Below are 19,386 nucleotides of genomic sequence, written 5' to 3'. Positions count from 1 at the left end.
CTGCTGTTTACATATTATTTCTTAAATTATGCAAATGACAAGGACTTTCATACCATAGCATAGCATGATAAATTAACAAGGAAGATTTATTATTGTATGTCTGGTTTGGAGAGGCAGTTTTGGGATTTTTTGAGACCTTCCACAGTGGGATGGTGCAAAAAAAAAAAAAAATTAAAATACTAACTTTGCCATGCCATGGCTGCTCAGCTGTTTGTTTGTTTTAGGCTTTTTATTATTTTATTTTTTAATTTTTATTTTATACATTCCAACAATTAACAAATTTTTTGTGATGCATGTCTTATTACAATATACATAATACCAAAAGTAACTAGGCCCGGGCTGTGGCACAGGCGGATGAGCAAGCCAGCTGCAATTAACTGCAATGAATCACTCTGACCAGGAGGTCATGAGTTTGAGGCACCTCGGAGCCTATGTTTGTTTGTCTTTGTTCTATGTTAAAAGGCATTGAATGTTTGACTATATGTGTAATGTGATCCGCCCTGAGTCCCCTTCGGGGTGAGAAGGGCGGAATATAAATGCTGTAAATAAATAAATAAATAAATAATGCTTAAATGACATTTTAAATGATCCTTTGAAATGTATCACCCTCCCCCCGTTCCCTCCTCCCCGCTGGAACAGCAATTCAATATATTATCATTGTATCATTTTAACCGTGTGGAACGCCTGGCTCAAGGTAGTGTATCTTTTGTCTCCATCTATTTTGTCAATTAGGACCAGAGGTGGTTCAACCACCAGGCCAACTAGGCAGTTGCCTGTGGCACTATCTTGTTGGGGGCACCATTGAGGCAACTCCTGTCTCCTGCGGCCTGCCTCCGCAAGGTATTGAACTGCTTTTTCTGTTGATTTGTTGTAAAACATGTTTTAGTGCTTAATTTGTAAAATCTTAATGTAATTTGATGTTTAATAGGCTTTTCCTTAATCCCTCCTTATTATTAAACATTTTCTCTTATCCAACGCTTTTATTTTTCAGTGATTGGTTTTTTTTGGGGGGGGGGGGCAAAATTCTGTTCGCCTACACTTGAAAAATACCTAGGGCCGGCTCTGATTAGGATTGACCATTTCCTGAACCAGTGTTGTTCTTTTAGGCTATTTGTATATTTTCTTTTCCTTTGATTAATGAAATCATTAATTATATATTCTGATATATAAGACCACCAAGTTTCTACGTCCCATTTTGTCTCATCTCTCCATCCTCGGGCTATCGTGGCTTGTATTGTGGCTGTCATTTATTTTAGGATCTCAGTCCAATTGTTGTTATCGTCCCTTACCTTTATTGTGAGAGACATATATCTGGCTTTGTCCCATATTAATTCTTCCCCTATTATTTCTTCCATTTCTTTTCTTATTTTACTATAAAAGATTTGAATTTTTCTACAGTCCCACCATATGTGGGAGAATGAACCTATTCCCCCACATTTGTGCCAACATTTGTTCGAAGTATTTCCCATTATATGAGCTAACTGGAGGGGGGTTCTATACCATTTAGAGATTATTTTCCTTTGTGTTTATTTGATCCTTATATGATTAATTTTATTAATATTATTGATCCAAGACCCGATTAGTTTCTCAGTAAAGTTTTTTTCCCTGTTTCCAGTTCTTTATAAGCGTTGTTTTTGTATTATAAGTTAAGGTAATTAGTTCATGATACCATAGCCCAGTCATTCCTTTATCTATTTCTAATTTCCTTTTAATTATTCTATCCAGTGGGGTTTCACCTGTTTCTCTTCTTTTCATGGCCTGAGCTTTACTGGACAGACCTAACCATGCTATCCAGTTCCCTTGGCCACATTTATCTATTATTTTATCCCACTTTAATATTTCTCCATTGGGGTCCATGAGGTCCCCAATCCTTTTAATACCATTTTCCTTCAGTGCCTTAATTATATTCCTGAATGTCTTGTCCTTATTTTCCAATGTTTCTAATGGGAAAGGGTTAATTTTATTTATTTGTAATTTAATTTGCCATTTTTTCCAGATTGACAACATTGTTAAGCAAGGGCCTGCTTTTATGTTCTTTAGGTCTTTTCTATCTATTCTCTCTCTCATTGACGTTCCCTTTTGCCAATTATTTGCTTCCTTTTCTATTTGCACCCATTTTTTAACCCTTCCAATTCGAATTCTAGTAACTTCGCTTTTTGACTTGCCTCATAGTATATTCCCAACGAGGGAGCCCCCCATCCACTCAATTCTTGTTTACTATAATATAGGAAGTTAGCAATTCTGTTTTTGTTTTCTCCCACTACCCGTTTTTGAAAGAGTTATCCCACTTCTTCAACAAATTGGTAGGGATATTCACCGGGAGGGTTTGGAACAAGAATAGGAACTTGGACAAGATCTTCATCTTGTAAATTTTTAGCCTTGTGGATATATCTCAAAATTTCTTTCCCCATGAAATGATTTGTTTGCTCATATTTTTCCATAAATGATAGTTCATTAGTATAATATTATTGATATTTTTGATATATCTACTCCCAGGTATTTCATCTTCTTATTCCCCAGTTTTATTCCCATGATGTTTTGAATCTTCTGAAGTTCTTCCCATGTTAGATTTTTATATAGAATCTCTAATTTTCCTAAATTAATTGTGAGGCCTGAAGTTTTACCAAAATCCTTGACTGTTCTGACTATTGATTGTAGTGACTCCTCCACCTCCCCTAAAATTATCATAACATTGTCAGCATATAGATTAATCTTGATGACTTCCTTGCCCACCTTACAACCTTTAATAGCTGGGTTGTTCCTTACTGAGTTTGCTAAGGGTTCAATGGCCAATGAGAATAGGGCTGGGGAAAGGGGGCATCCCTGTTTAGTTCCCCTGCTCAGCTGTTTGATTGTGAGAGCTATGTGTGTACAACTGCAGCAAGAAATGCAGAATACCTGCAATTAAATAGGAATTAAGTAGTTACTAGATTTATTCCTGCAGCAGCACTGAATCAACATGCTTTCTTCCTAGATTCCCATGACTTTTGTTTGACTGTTCCTTTTTAAACAGGTAAACCAAGCATAGGGACATTTCTTCTCCTACCACTATCTAATTGCAAAAACATGCAATGGCATTAATAGCAACACAATTTACTTTCCAGTCTTCTTCCATCTGTTTTTAAACAGAAGTATTTACAACAGCATGTGGGGCTGCATTATGAAACAATCACACCAAGCCCTATCATGAAACTACCTTTCCATTGTAGTGGGATTGTGCTCACCTGTGTGGTAAGAGGCAATGCTGATGATAGAATTGCTATCTAGAAAGAGTCCTAGGTCAGACAAACTTTCACTGAGGAACAGCACTGGTGGGATATGACATTGGTGGAGGGTTTATCAGAGACAATGGCACTTCAGTTAACTTTTGTTAGTATTGCATTGAAACGGGCAATGTTTAAAAAATTTCTGAATCTCTCCTACCTCAAAACCTCAACAATAAGACAAACCAAAATGAAGCAAGAGATAGTGCTGAAAGATGAGACTCCTAGGTTGGAAGGCACTCATATAACCATTATTTAAGAATGAATAGTCATGTGTCCAATGACACAACAAGAATCAAGTCAAAAGTACCTTCATCTGCTGATATGCTTAGTTGCAAAAGAAAAGTCTAAAGTGCACTGCATGTAATAGGAATATAAATGTGAAATATGAAATACAGGAAAGACCAAGGAACAATCCAACTCTAAAGAAGGGAACAAGGGTAGAGAAATAACTGCAGAGATGGAGGCAGCAGGATCCGTAATTGTCTGCTGCAATGTATGTGCAACATTTGACTTTTTGCCATTACACCTGCAGCAAATACAAATTGCTAGCTTTCTTGGAAGGTAAGATCAGTGTACCACAGGTATGTATTGTGTCTCGTCAATGCATTAGAGAACTGAAGGCATTCCTGGAGAGAACACAGGGATCATAGAAAACCAAATGGGAGAAAATGCCAAATAAAATGAAGGAGGCTGTAACAGTGAGGAAACACCCTGGAGGAAACTCACTGTCATGAAATTGTACAGAAATGATTCAGAACATCTTCCTACATCTGCAGGAGGATATAGCAGCAGCAAAGTTGCAAATGGAAAAACATCTAGTCTAAAAGCACTCTTTGGAAAGGATTTTCCCCATTCTAACAAAGAAATGATACCACAGTTTCTGAACTGAGACAGACAGGTATCATTAGTGTCACTACTTCTAAAACTATTTTAGTATCAGTCCAAAAGGGAGGTATGAAACATAGCTTCTGTACTTATGAGGATTTTGCATTCAACATAAATGCATAAACAGCATAAACACACATATTCAAATGTCTGCTTTGAGAAAAACAGGAAGACAAATCTTGTACTTACTCCTCTTGTAAAATAAACTCTATGTTTTCTGGAGAAAACTGGCCAGTCACAGGATGCCTAAATGTTGTAGACTGCTGGTTGTGGCTGAAACAAAAATCAAAATGTGATTTAATACCAAAGCCACCAGACAGGTGTCAGAATGTAAGAATTTTTCAAATATATTACTTCTTCTGACATGCTCCTGCTCTTGCAAGACATAATGTATAATGCAATACACCAAAAGGAGGAGATACTTTCATTTGTTTTGTCACAGGTTAGTTGAACCTCACAGAGAAGGCTAGCATATTTTAACTCCAAAAATGTAGTTACTGGTTACATACTTTTCTGATATTTATCAGAAACAAAAAGTGCATGTAAGAGACTTGTCTTCTTGTGCTTGGAAGATAAAATACTCAAAAAAGTACACATTCAGTATAGTTTCTTTCTTTAAGACAGGTTGTGTCATTTTTGTGTTTATTTTGTAAAATTTATATACTGTGGGGTAACAATGAAATTAACAAAAAGTTCAATTTAAGTATATATATAATATGGTATAATGGCAAGATCAATTTGTTTTTAAATAGCAACTAATTAAAGCTTTCTAATTGCCAATATAAAAGAAACAAGAATGAGAAAAATCAAGACTGGAGAAAATTTATATGAACAGTTGCTTTTTCAATAGGTGTTTGAAGCTGAATTCCATTTTTATCTTACAATTTCAATGCATGTTTCTGAGCAGAACAAACACAAAATGTGAGTCCCAAGTCATCATGGCTAGCTGTGTTTCAAAATGTATTTTTTCCAAGTTCTAAAAAGGTATTAATTTAGAGTCCTCTCTTCCCCTCCCTTAAAATGCTGTGCTTAAAAATTAACCATCGTCTCATTTATACTTGGTACCTCTATTGCAACCAACTATATTGCCATCACCTGAAAAAGGAAATTTGTTATTTTATTACTTACACTTGAATTATACTTGAATTACTTAAATGAAAAACTCTAATTAAAGCAACAGTAGATATAAAGTTGATTCAAGACCACATATAAGCACTATTAGAGCAGTTACCATCCTGAGTTTCAGAAAAAATATGTAATCAATGCTTTTTACTGTGAGGTATAAAGTGAAAAAAAAATTAAATATCACAAGGGATTCATCCACACAAGTGTGGTCCAACCTTTAGTTACGCGGGGGCCAATCAAACTTTAGTATTGGAACGTGAGGGGCAGAGACATTCCAGAAAGAAAAGTAATTCTTAAAAACTTGAAGCAGTAAGAAGGGTAAATGATTTTTTTCCAAATGTTAAATTAAAAATATTTTTCCAGTAAGAAGGGCAAGGGCCAACAAAAATGAGTTGGTGGGCCGCATGCGGGCCATGGGCCAAACCACACTGATCTACACTATAGAATTAATGCAAATTGGGATCACTTAACTTCCATGGCTCGATGCAATGGAATCATATGAATTGTGGTCTGGTGGGTCCCCTGCACTATTTGGCTGAGGCTAAAGACATTATAAAACAACAAATCCCATGATTCCATAGCACTGAACCAGGGCATCAAACTATATTAATGTTACAGTGTAGATAGAGCGCAGAAAAAGAGGCTTTTCATTTAAACAAAATCTCTCTAATTTCTTGCCTACTTTTTCAAACTGATATTATGTTATGAACTATTGTTCATACATTTTGATTAAAACATTTTGGAAGATACTCAATCTGATACAGTAGCAATTAAAATTAATATTGTTGGGGTGGTACAAAAAAGTGTATATACCCTAACCAGTACAGGAGTCTACCGTAGCTGTGGACAAGTCTATATAGGGACCACTAAACACAGCACCCAGACACGAATCAAATAACACTAAAGCCACTGCAACCTAATTAAACCAGAGAAGTCGGCTATAGCAAAGCACGTGACAAAGTAACCTGGACACAGAATATTAGTTGAGAACACATAAATTCTGGACCACTCTGACAACTGTTATGTCAGACTACACAGAGAAGCCATTGAAATCCATAAGCATGTTGACAATTTCAACAAAAAGGAGAAAACCATGAAAATGAACAAGATCTGGTTACCAATATTTAAAAAACACCAGAATCAAGACAGTAAATAATGAATACCATTCGGAAACAGGAGTACTCCAGACAATAAGCATGCCTCTAGGCAACAAAGATCAGGCTACCTTTATGCATATACTCTCTCTGATTGATTTTATGGCTAACAAAATTCAAGCTTGCGAATTACAACATTCACACTTTCTTTAAACAGACAAGGGTTCTTTCTCTCACCCTGGACATTCCACAGGTATATACACTCCACTTGCCTCACTGCCAACAGAACCTCTGAAGATGCCAGCCACAGATGCAAGCAAAATGTCAGGAGAAAATGCTGATGGAACATGGCCATACAGCCTATAAAATTCACAGCAACCCACTGTATATACTCTGTTTCAAATTTTAGGTTTTGTAGAATTTGGGGGGGGAGGAGGGAATTGGCCAGGACTGCTACAGAAAGAGCAAGTAGTAGTACTAATAAGTACACAAGAGCTGTGTTGGATCAGAAAAAGGCTTCTGATTCACACATTGTTCACACATTGGTTAATAAGTGGTCTATGGGAAGACTTAAGTATAACAACACCAATGGCTACATGTTATCTTTAGTACCACAGGCAGTATCTTGTATCTATAAATTTATCTTCTTTTTATGCCATGCAAGTTAGAACCAATAGCTACATTTTGGTAGTAAATTTCACAATTTAATGACCCATTATGTAAAGAAGTGTTTCCTTTTATCTATCCTGCCCCTTTCACCATTTAGCTCCAACAGTTTATACTGGCTCTGAGCATTAAAATTTTTGCTCTGTTTACTTTCTCTGCACCATGTATAATTCTATGCAGCATTGTCCAGCATTCCCTTATCTTTTTCTAAGCTAAACAGATCCACACTCTGCAATATTTCAGCACAGGAGAATTGTTTCTGCCCAATTATTTCAGTCACCCCTGGTAGCTTTCTTTTTTAAAACTTCAATGACCAGGGGACTTTCCACAATAGAATATTATACAGTTGTTATTTGACTCTTAACTGCAGCAATATCCTATTTCAGCAAAATCCTGAAATTTGCAGTTTAGGGAAAGGTATGAATAATTCTCAGCTAGAGAGCTCTAGTGCTTCATCATACTACAAATATCAGGATTCCATAAGACGGAGCTATGGCAGTTAAAGTGGCATTATAGAGCTATACATGTGTAGAGTAGAAATGCCCTAGAACTGTATATAGTATTATAGGTATGGATGCACAATGATATAGGGCAATACAGGAAGAGCACAGAAACCGCAGGAAAGGCAAAATCCTTTTCTTTGACTGTATTTTACTAAAAACATTGTTTTTATTGATGTATTTTAGATTGCATTTTAAGCCTGTTTAAAGCCTGTTTTACATTTTAATGAAAGATTTTGAATGTTGCAATTATTAGTCATTTTATGACAGGAAGGAAGATAAATAATTTTAATAATTTTATTCATGTCTGTGTTTTATGCCCAAGGCACTGCATACATCGGTGCCGTTTGTAAGCCACCTTGAGTCCTCCTCGGGGTAGAGAAAGGCGAGATATAAATATTGTAAATAAATAAATAACTGGCAGAATTGTGCCAGATACTATACTGCCATTTTTGACAAGACAAACTGGTTTTGGGTTTTTCAAAAGCCAATCAATCCTACATGTATATGTCCAAGAATGATGTCTACAGATTTCTTTTCAAAATGAACCTGAAATTCTCAAGACAGAAAAAAACTTTGCACCACATAATAAATGTCATACCACGCAAGCTGTGCAGTTCTAAGTGATATGAAATGCTGCTGCCAACATTTGTTTCCTGAATATAGATTTGACTTTTAGTGAATGGAATTCTGAATTAGCTATGACTACTGTGCAGCCAACTTCTGTGGAGAAGGCCAGTGTGCTATTAACCCCAGAAAATATTTGCAGCCAGATTCACTTGGCTATGCATGACAATTATTTTTCAAAACAGGTACTATTGCATATGTTTAATTATTTTATGAATTAACATACAGATATAATCTCTATTAAAGAAGCAAATGTGTTCCTAGGACTTGTAGATAGTTTGGTACCAGAGGCAGAAATATCATGGAAACAATAGGAAGAGATTTCTATGCCGCAAAAACAAAGCAATTCAACATGTTCCATGAAACATTTTATCTATAGCAGATAATATGCACACACTAAATAAAACAGCCAGGTTTGGTAAGCTTTACATAACTAGGCAAAACCGCTATGAATCTTCTGGATACTGCTTGAAAGCTTTTTCCAAAATACATCTAGAGATTATTATTTTCTTTCATCAGTCTCTATCTTTCTTATGAATTTCATTTTGGTGACCAAAGTGATAGATCTATGCTTTTTAAAAAACATACTGGGAGTAATTGGTGAGGCAGGCTTATCTTGCCTGTGGTAGACAGAAACACATGTCTACAGTAGAATTGGTTTTGTAGGATTCCACTGTCTCCCAACTCAAACTTTATTGCATTTTATAGCATAAACACCCCTTCAAACTAGAACGGTAAGTCTGGTTTTTTCCACCCCTTCTTCACCATCTTTCCTATGCCAATGCTACTAAAAATGCCAGCTAGTTAGAAAATGCGAAAGAAAAGGAAGTGGGCATAAGATGAAATTAAATGCTCAAGATCTGAAGAGACATGATATACCTAGTCCCAAGCCGTTTTCTTAAAAGCATTGGTGCTCCCAAGCAATTATACGAGATTGTGGGAAAGAGTTAACTTTTCCCAGCTAGTGGCTATTACTTATATGTCAAGATTTTTGTTCAATGTACAGTATCCATACGAAACAAACAAAAGTAAAGGGAAAATATAAAAATGCCAATAATCTGCTGCTTAAAAATTTCTTATAGAGATTAACAGTCCTTAAGTAAGATGAGAAAATGGTAATAAGGTCTGTCTAAAACCCGCCAAAGATCTTTTAAAAATTCAATTAGTATCTCATACTTTGAAGAGCTGTTTAATCTGGATGAAGTATATTTTAACAAGCACACCTGATTTTGGAGAAAGGTCAGCTGTTGTTCTTTTCTGCCAGCATGCTCACTTTAAATTCTTTCCTTTCTAGTTGGTTAATTATTACTACATGGCTCAAGGTTAATTGCTAAAAAATATATACTACACTCCGACTGCTTGAATGTAACTGCATAAAAAGGTGCACAGCTAACTGTATTTCCCTGTTTCTGTAAACTGCATCCTAGATAATTCACTGAAATTATCTCTTAATTAACTTGTTTTAAATATGTATCTAAGTCTATTATTTATTTTAAAATGTACATACCAATTTAAAATGAGATTGTTGATTCTGAATTATTTCCACATAACCAACGAGAACACAGAAACTACCAGCATGTGTTGTAAGTCTATCTAAATAATATTTGTAACATGAATTTATCTAGCGAAATCAAGCTCTGACGACATACTATACACTCACAATTATAAGAGCTTCAATGAAACATGCTACTTCAAGGAAGGGCTTGTACGATTCCATCAGAATTTATTAAAATACTTCTTTAAAGAAAAATGAGATAACATGGTTGCTGTTTGGGGTAATGAGGGCAATGGAATCACATTTCAAAAGCAACATTAGAAGTAAAAGTGCAGTTTCCACATAGATACAATAATTAACAATTTTTTGTATTTGCCACAAAGTTCCCTTTGAAGGGTATTTTAGATATTTTAGGCCATTCTGTTATAAATCTTAATGTATTTTCCCTAAAGTATCAAAAAGGAGTAGAAAAGTAACAAGCAGCAAAAATGCAAAAAAAAAAAAAAGGGCGTCTTTTCAACACTGTAGTGAATAAAAGCAATGAGTTAATTTTTCAAACCCTATAATGATTACAGGGAACTGACTGCTTTTAAAAAAGCAACTTTCTAAGCTCTGACATAAAACCAATTGCTATAACAATAGGTGGGATACTTGGCATGTTGGTGTTATGGCTGATGTTCAGAAAATATAAACTCCTCCAGAGAATCCGTCGCCTTCTGAATCATGATCACTTTTAAAATCTGGAGTGGGGGCAATTTCATGGATTAAAGAATTCCATATGGAAACCGAAATATCCGATAGCAAGAGTCAACGTTTACATTCCAACTTACAAGCAATAACGTTTGAAATCAGGAAGTAAAGTATAGAATAGCTTGATTGTCATTGTACTATTACACAACAAAATTAAATGCCTTCTCCAGCACACATCACAAAACAACACATCCATCTCTCTGCAGTCCAGCCACCACCACACAGACCCCAATGCCACATCAATGCGAAACCATGGAGTTCAACATAGCCACAGCCCTAGGATAAAAGCTATCTCTCAGTCTGTTTATCCTTGTTGTTGTCACCCTGTACCATCTGCCAGATGTCAATAATTCAAAAAAAGAATATGCTGGGTGAGATGGATCCCCAAGAATACTCTGAGCTTTCTTAAGGCTCCAGGACCTATAAAGTTCTTCCAAAGAGGGAAGGAGGGCAATTAATGACTCTGTACAGTAGTGGTGACCCTTTGGAGTGCCTTCCTTTCTGCAACTGTGCAGTTACCAAACCATGTGCTGATGCAGTAGGTTAGGAAACTCTATATAGCACAGCAGTAGAAAGTCACCAACAGTTTTTCATGTAGTTGTTGACTCCTTAGAAGTCTCAGGTAGTACAGTCTCTGCTGGGTCCTCTTAACCAGCGTGGCCGGATAGGTGCCCCGGGTCAGATCCTCCTTAACAGTGACACCCGAGAACTTGAAACTGGCCATCCACTCCAATTGACCAAGGGCTGGATTTCTGGTCTCTTCTTTCTGTAGTCCACTATAGGCTTCTTGGTCTTACTGATGTTAAGAACCAGATAATTGTCCTGCACCATGAGAGCAGTCGATCCCCTCAACCCAATAGGCAGATTCATCCCCTTCAGAGATAAGCCCCACCATTTGTTGTTACAGTGACCTGCCTCAAAATTTCAATATTTGGGGGGGGGGGGACCACTAATCTCTCTCCAGATTTACAGAGGATTGTATGAACACAATAGAAAAAGTGAGAGTAAAATGCTGCAAATATACATTTGCATAGGAGCAATAACATCAGGTTCAATGTGGTTAGGCAAATGTACAAAGACACACATTAAAATTCTTCCAAATAATGTATTATTAGATAATATTTCAACACTTCCTTGGTTTAAAGTATGTCATTTCTTCAAATGAAAAGATTAAATTATTGGTGGCTGGAACATGCATTACCTACTGCATCTATTGTGCGAGATTAATGTTACACTATAAACAAACAGCAATCAACATTGATTGCTTTGGTGTATGATTAAAGTACTACATTGCTCCTATGATAGATTTCTACAGGGACATAATTTCATCAGTTTGATTTACCACCAGCTCTGCAAAGTACTGAAATTCTAGAAACCCTTATTTATATCAGTATAACATTAAAAGTTCATTGCATGGGCATGGGAGATTCCTGCCACAGAACCAAAGAATGACAACTCTCAGTGTTGGGATAACAAAAGACCACAGCTAATTTATTTATTACAACTAGAAACAAGGTTGGCTGTCATGCATAGGTCCTGGATCAGAAATTGGACAGCCTGCTGCTGACCGATACCACTTGACCATGTCGGTGGGTGCAGCTGTTTACCAACTGACACAATACTGGGACACCGTTACTGCTGCACCGCTGCTAAGCCACTGGACACTCCCGCATCCAATGGGGGGGGGGGGGGAATTAAGCAAGCCAGACCCAGGGCCCAAGCAAAACACTACAAAAAAGAGGGACAGCCTAAAAGCGTACTTGCGGGGGAGTGGCTCAGTGCAGCCTTGGGCTGCTGGCAGATCACCATGGCAGCCAGCCCCAGCTAATCAGGGGACAGGGTGGGACCTACCTGTGATTGGCCAGCCAGCCACACAGCAGGAAACATGCCTGGCACAGGGGGCTCCTGGGAAGAGAAATGCTACTTACTGAGCTGTTTTTATGTCTCTCAATCTGCATCATATTCCAGGAGGAAAACCAGCATTCTTCCAATAGACCATTCAATTCTCAGAAGCTCACAGTGAAGCATTCTTTCCATATTTGTTTTTTTCTTGATCTGCAACATTCTTGATTTTCTCCCTTTCTTACACCTCGCCCCCTCTGAAAACTTTCCAAGATATAAATTCCTTCTGGTTTGTACTCCATCTCAAAACTGTGTGTAGCTCTGTAGGTGTCCATGTCAAATATCTGCCATACTTTTCCTAGCTGTATCAAGTACTTCAACTCTTCGTAGTGCAAACTATTAAATATTCACATATCAGTCTATCCAGGTAAGCATATATAGAATCAGAAACTTGGGGCAGCTCTACAAATGCCACAAATGTTGGAGATGATCTGGAATGGGATGTTGCAGATCAGTCCTGGGGGAGTTCATACAGAAAGCATTCAAGCTGGACCAATGGTGGAAGCATATCCAAACAGCACGGCATCAAGCCACCCTGGGGGTGGGAATGAATCTGTCTGGTACAGCTAAAACAGTATCATATTTTAATTGCCCCCTCCTTTTCTCACATCCCTATCCAATTGCTGTGGCACTCTGACCAACATCATCACAGGTAATGGTTGCTGCTACAATGAGGAGAGAACTATGTAGATAAATGCCATTCCCTATCCCTGGACTGCCTAAGCCCAGAGAAAATGGGACTGCTACATAAATTGTGTGGTCAGTTCTGAATCAAAACTGGCTTAACTGTTTATTTGTTCCCAACTGCAGGTGAGCCCCGGAGCTTTGGGGAAGATCCAGGACATCCCTCAACTCTGCATAATGTGGGCCTGCATTAAACAGCCTTGCATTATGGCATTATGGAAAATCGGCCTTATTTGTCATATGGATATTGTAAAGTCTATTCACATCTGCCCCGCCTCATTTAGCCCATGTTCATGGACCCATAGTTTACCCCATGGGGAAAGGAACACATATTACCATAACCTTCCATATACGGTTTGCATCAATATAATATTACTGTTGTTTTGTTTTGTTTCTCTGTCAGTTCTTGTTCTCTAACAACATTGACTGCATGTGTGGTATTGATTGGTCTGTGCTATCTGGGGGATCCTGATCCTCTTCTTATACTCTAAACACTTTTTGTTATTAAAAAATGAGATCCAGGAGATTAAAGAATTCATGGATTCAGATTTTAGTTGGACTTTTCCTGTTATGGGGTAACTGCTTCATTGATGCTGTATAAAAGGTAAAGGTTACTCTTCTGCCTTGATCCAGACAATACTGCTTGCAACCAATTTTCCATGGAAAGTGGATTAGGGCTGCATAGCTCTGCTATAATTACCATGATTACAATGCCACATTAATGACTTGCAGCACTAAATGGGCTTTCTGAATTTATCCATAAGATTTTCTTTCAGTCAAAATTTAGTTCCCAAATGAAAAAAGCTACATTACATGGGGAACAAGTAGCATATATTCCTGAGATCTTACCCTACACTCTCAAAACAAAAATAATTTTCCATTTAGATCACAACAGGTTCCAATAACTTATGAAATAACTAAAAGACAGAAGCGGGGTGTTAATGTTAGAAGAACATGTAAGGATTTGGATAATGCTGGGTTTATAATGGCCCAATCAGCTAGGAAAACCCATTGGGTGATCTTGGGCAAATCATACTCTCTCAGCCCCAGAAGAATACAAAGGCAACCCCAACCCCCTTAAACAAAGATTGCCAAGAAAACCTCATGATAGGTCACTGTAACTTGGAAACAACTTGAAGGCATCCATGATAAAAACTCAAGAGTATATCATCTTTGACTCTATATTTGCTCCCCACTTTTTTCTATTTAGGATGCATTTGGCGACTTTCTGTTCTAACTGGACACCAAATAAGACAGAATTGAGTATCTAACAGAATTTCCATCTCTGCAGAAATGGAAGTAATTTTGAGTGGTGATGATGATTACCATCAATCACGTGTTCAAAAAAACTGAGTAGTTATAATGGATGATACTTAAATGGATACTCTCCAATACAGTAATTGTTAAGAATATCACATTTTTGAAGTAGTTGAACCTACCACTCTGCTCAAATATGAACTAAAAATCATGCTTTGAGGTTTTTTTAATCCCATGTTGGGATAAAGATATACAATGAATTCAATTGCATTGAACTGAAATGCATCAAGAATCCAAAAATCAACCAAAACTGTGATAACAAGCAAGTTAGACCAGCAAGTAATTCCATCATCCCACTTCGAACCACTCTTTCAGCCTTTGTCATCTTCATCATTTGGTAATGAAAATCAAACTGAGGTGATAATGGGGCCAATTAATTAATTTAATTTAATATAGGTTCATTACAAATTATGCTCGAGAAAGCTTCTTGTTCCACTGTGAAGAAATGACTGAAAGCTTCTAAGTTGAAGTTTCCTACTGAGAACAGGCACATGAGAACTGAATTTCCTACGCCACCAAGGATCAATGGGGGCTCTTGCATATGAGCAATCATTCAGTGAAGCGGGAAAATATGAGAAATGTTCTTAGTGCTTCCTGTATTAAGAGTCTCCAAGGCCCCATCTAGTCAATGCAGTTTCAAATCAGTATTGAAGAAAGTAGCTTCGCTGTGTAGATCATTACACAGGAAATCCTGGAACTTTTTGAGGCCCAGATGGTGATTACACAAACGACAAAGCACTGATGCATGTTAAGGGGTTTATATTGCACGCTTTTGCAGAAGTTTGTTGTCTGGCCACTGCAGCTTAGAAGTACCTTCGAACTGCATTAAATTGTCAGTGTAGATAGGGTCTAAGCGACTCATAATTCTGAATGAAGCCAATGAAGAAACTAGATCAAAGCCTCAAAGACATCTATGATGATTTCTATTAGGCCTGAAGAAGGGTGCCCATGTTTGTCCCTCGTAGATCCTCCATTATGAATCTCTAGGGCCATCATCACTAGGTTTTTGTTGTTCTTGTCGCTAGATGAATCTTTAAACAGATATATATGTTCCACAATAGTGTTGCTATAGACTGCTAGAATAATTTGACAATAAAAGTGTCTACAGGATCACAACTGTGAATTCCCATGCCAACATAGTTATTCTCGGTATCAGCTGGGAAAATTCATAAATAATTAATTTTCTCCTAACTAAATGCAACATAGGAACAGAAATAAACAAAACAATATATTCTCATTAAATGGTATAAGAGAAACATCTTCTAAGTTTTTATAACAAGAATAAACCCCAAATTATTCAGATTTACTTTTGAAAAAGTTAACACATGCAGTTTCAATTTAAAAAGAAAACAGTACTATCCAGATATGAAGATATGCAGTATTCATTATTATCCTTCTTACTGTACCTACTTTTATTAAGAGACTATAGGAATTTCATAAATCCTTCAGGAGTGAAGGCAAATAGTAAATACTATTTGATTTCTTTATGTAAAGAAATCTTGCATGTTTTCATAAAAATATTTTCTCTCAGTTTCTCTCAAAACTGTTATCAACTTAATATGAATAGACATTAATATAAATCACCACAAGAAATTATTTTAGATAGTTGAACTTAATTATACAACATTGATAAGCAATGGGATTTAGTAAATAGGTAAAGTGAGCTAATTATTCTTTATATGATTATGTTTGGATCCAGCCCTTGGTCTGAAGACTTTGAACTGATTTGTTTAAATATAGTTTGTATTTTTTTTCATGGAATATGAGGTCTCATGATTTTCAGTGATTAGAATATCAACTTAGAATCACAGAATCATAGAGGTGGAAGAGACCTCATGGGCCATCCAGTCCAATCCCTGCCAAGAAGCAGGAAATCGCATTCAAAGCACCCCCGACAGATGGCCATTCAGCCTGTTTAAAAGCCTCCAAAGGAGGAGCCTCCACCACACTCCGGGGCAGAGAGTTCCACTGCTGAACAGCTCCCTCTCACAGTGAGGAAGTTCTTCCTAATGTTCAGGTGGAATTTCATTTCCAGTAGTTTGAAGCCATTGTTCTGCGTCCTAGTCTCCAGGGCAGCAGAAAACAAGCTTGCTCTCTCCTCCCTGTGACTTCCCCTCACATATTTATACATGGCCATCATGTCTCCTCTTAGCCTTCTATTCTGCAGACTAAACATGCCCAGCTCTTTAAGCCACTCCTCATAGGGCTTGTTCTCCAGAACTTGATCATTTTAGTTGCCCTCCTCTGGACACACTCCCAGTTGTGAAAATCTTCCTTCAATCGCGATGCCCGGAATTGGATACAGTATTCCAGGTGTGGTCTGACCAAGGCAGAATAGAGGGGTAGCATGACTTCCCTGGATCTACACACTATACAGTGTTCCCTCACTACTTCGCGGTTCACTTTTCGTGGATTCGTTGTTTCAGACTTTTTCAATAAACTCTAAAAGACTATTATAAATCATAAAAATTACAATTTACAGCCTAAGGAAGGGAGGAAAGAGAACCCAAAGGGAGAGAAAAGGAGCCCAAGTGGCAACGGGAGGAGAAGGAGGTGATTTATCAACACACAATTGGTTGATAAAGAATTAAAATAGTGTATAAATATTAAAATAAATATAGTGTCCCTACTTTGCGGATTTTCACTTATTGCGGGTGGTCCTGGAACCTAGCCCCAGCGATAAGTGAGGGAACACTGTACACTGTACTGTAACATTTATGTAGGTCAAAATCCCATTGGCCTTTTTAGCTGCTACATTAATTTGTTGGCTCATGTTTAACTTGTTGTCCACGAGGACTCCAAGATCTTTTTCACATGTACTGCTGTCGAGCCAGGTGTCCCCCATTCTGTATCTGTGCATTTCCTTTTTTATGCCTAAGTGGAGTATCTTGCATGTGTCCCTGTTGGACTTCATTTTGTTAGTCTATCTGTTATGATTGTTTTGAATTCTGCTCCTGTCTTCTGGAGTATTAGCTATCCCTCCCAATTTGGTGTTGTCTGCAAACTTGATGACCATGTCTTTTAAACCTCCATCTAAGTCATTAATAAAGATGTTGAACTGAACCAGGGCTAAGATGGAACCTTGCGGCACTCTGCTTGTCACTTTTTTCAGGATGAAGAGAAATCATTGCTGAGCACCCTTTGGATTTGTTCACTTAACCAATTACAGATCCAGCTAATCGTAGTTTTGCCTAGCTCACATTTGATTAGTTTGTTTATCATTATCAATTTAATGATAAAGGATCAAAATGTATTATCAGCATCTCCAACTCTACAATAAAAAAACTACTCGCTACCCCAACTGTTTTAGACCACCAGTGCCTATATTTATAAAGGTGGTGGTCTATATTGTTTTAAATGGTGAGAAAATTGTTGAGTCCTGTCTTCAGCTGTATAAGCTCTAAAACTATGTTGATCTGTGTTGATTTACTAAGTTTCACTAAATCAGTAGGTCTAGTCTTCTTGAGACTAATGACAGGATATAGGCCACTGTGTCATAACAGACCATGCTACTTTTATCTTTGATGCTGTATCACACAAATACTCAACTGAAAAATCATACAGGATGAGCGTCTGTTATCAAAGTTCTGAAATCCAAAATAACATAAATCCTAAATTTTCCACATGAACGGCTAGAATAGTGACGTCTTTGCACCCTAATGATTCAATATACACAAACTATATTTCATGCACAAAATTATTACAATTATGTATAAACGTCATCTCTCTGTCTAAGATGTATATGAAGCATAAATGAATTAATTTTTTAGATTTGTGTTACACCTCCAAGATCATCATCATAATAAAAAAAAACTTTATTTATAATCTGCTTCCATCTCCCCGAGGGGACTCGGAGCAGTTCACATGGAGACCAAGCCCAAATCAACAGATAAAACAATACAATGACAGCATATATAATTAAAACAATAACAATAAAATAACATTCATAAAATACATCAGCGAGCATCAGAACTAAACGGTGGGAAGTTTAGTTCTGATTAGAAATTACAAGCGAAGTCAGACATGTGCAAAAACGCAAGGCAATGGACGTCAAAATGCAAGGCAATAAGATTCAGGAATAAAGTGCTGGAGGTCAGGGCAATAAATAGTTAAGACTGGATGGTGATAAAAATTGACCTACTTTTCAAAAGCACGTTGAAACATCAAAGTCTTCAATTTTTTGCGGAATGTGGACAGGGTAGGTGCTAATCTAATCTCCCTAGGGAAAGAGTTCCAGAGCCGGAGGCCCACCACTGAGAAGGCTCTCTCCCTCATCCCCACCAGTCATGTTTGCGATTGTACATGCATTTCCAATAATGGATGATCAAGCTGTACTTTCAACAAAGACATGAGCATATCATTGGAGATATGAATGAGCATTCACTTTATAAATCATAATACACTTAATATATATGAAATAAAGGCAACCCAACCTCTGTTCCTTGGACAGAGTTGTTAGGAATCATGGCAGTATGACTTACTCTACTTACAAGAATATGGAATAATAGGTGTTTTACCCAAGTGTTCGTCTTATTAAAGGACCTTCCACTACCATACTTCTTGTTCACATTCATTTCTAAATTGTCTTCTTGAACAAGAAACAATTTGAGGTTAAAAGTTAAAAATGAAAATTTTGACTACTTCCTCCATGAATAATATGAGCTTTCCTTGTTGACTGCTGGACTCAGTTCAAGTCCAATTTCAGTGTAATATGTTCTAGGAAAAAATAGAATGCCTTTCTTCAATGTCTGACATCAGCATTTTAAAGAAAATAAAATTGTATACATGCCTTAGATATATTCTGTCTTTTCGCTCATAAAGAAAAGGAAGTATAAGAAGCAAAACATACCTATTAAATTATGCACTTTTCAATGCTATTATTGGATGTTGTGTAGATGAGGAACTTATTTGATAAGCATGTTCTATTTCCATTTTTCTAGGGAATATTAGATTGTATGAAAGCTGTGGTTATATATAATAAAATGGACCAAAATATTTTCTGAATGTAAGTTTCTTACTAACTGGAATGCACTGGAGAGCTCTGAAAATTACTACAAATAATATTGTAAACATAC

General features: G+C 37.0%; 1 protein-coding gene across 13 annotated transcripts in view; it reads right to left on the bottom strand.

The window, feature by feature from the left end:
- Positions 1-19,386, bottom strand: part of plekha7 (pleckstrin homology domain containing A7) — a 197,015-nt gene that overhangs the window by 101,271 nt on the left and 76,358 nt on the right. For 12 of the 13 annotated variants that reach the window (XR_010004853.1, XM_062976390.1, XM_062976511.1 and 9 more), the window contains one exon: positions 4,341-4,424. The exons of the other annotated variant lie outside the window; for it this stretch is intronic. Coding sequence is in view for 11 of the 12 variants with exons in the window: in XM_062976390.1 (XP_062832460.1) it covers positions 4,341-4,424 (84 nt within the window). In the remaining variant the exon portion in view is untranslated. The remainder of the gene's footprint in view (positions 1-4,340; positions 4,425-19,386) is intronic. 13 annotated transcript variants of the gene reach the window in all.

This window comes from Anolis carolinensis, chromosome 1, assembly GCF_035594765.1.
Source record: "Anolis carolinensis isolate JA03-04 chromosome 1, rAnoCar3.1.pri, whole genome shotgun sequence".
Classification (NCBI taxonomy): domain Eukaryota; kingdom Metazoa; phylum Chordata; class Lepidosauria; order Squamata; family Dactyloidae; genus Anolis; species Anolis carolinensis.
The sequence above is the reverse complement of the archived record's forward strand: the minus strand, read 5'-3'. Positions and strand labels throughout refer to the sequence as shown.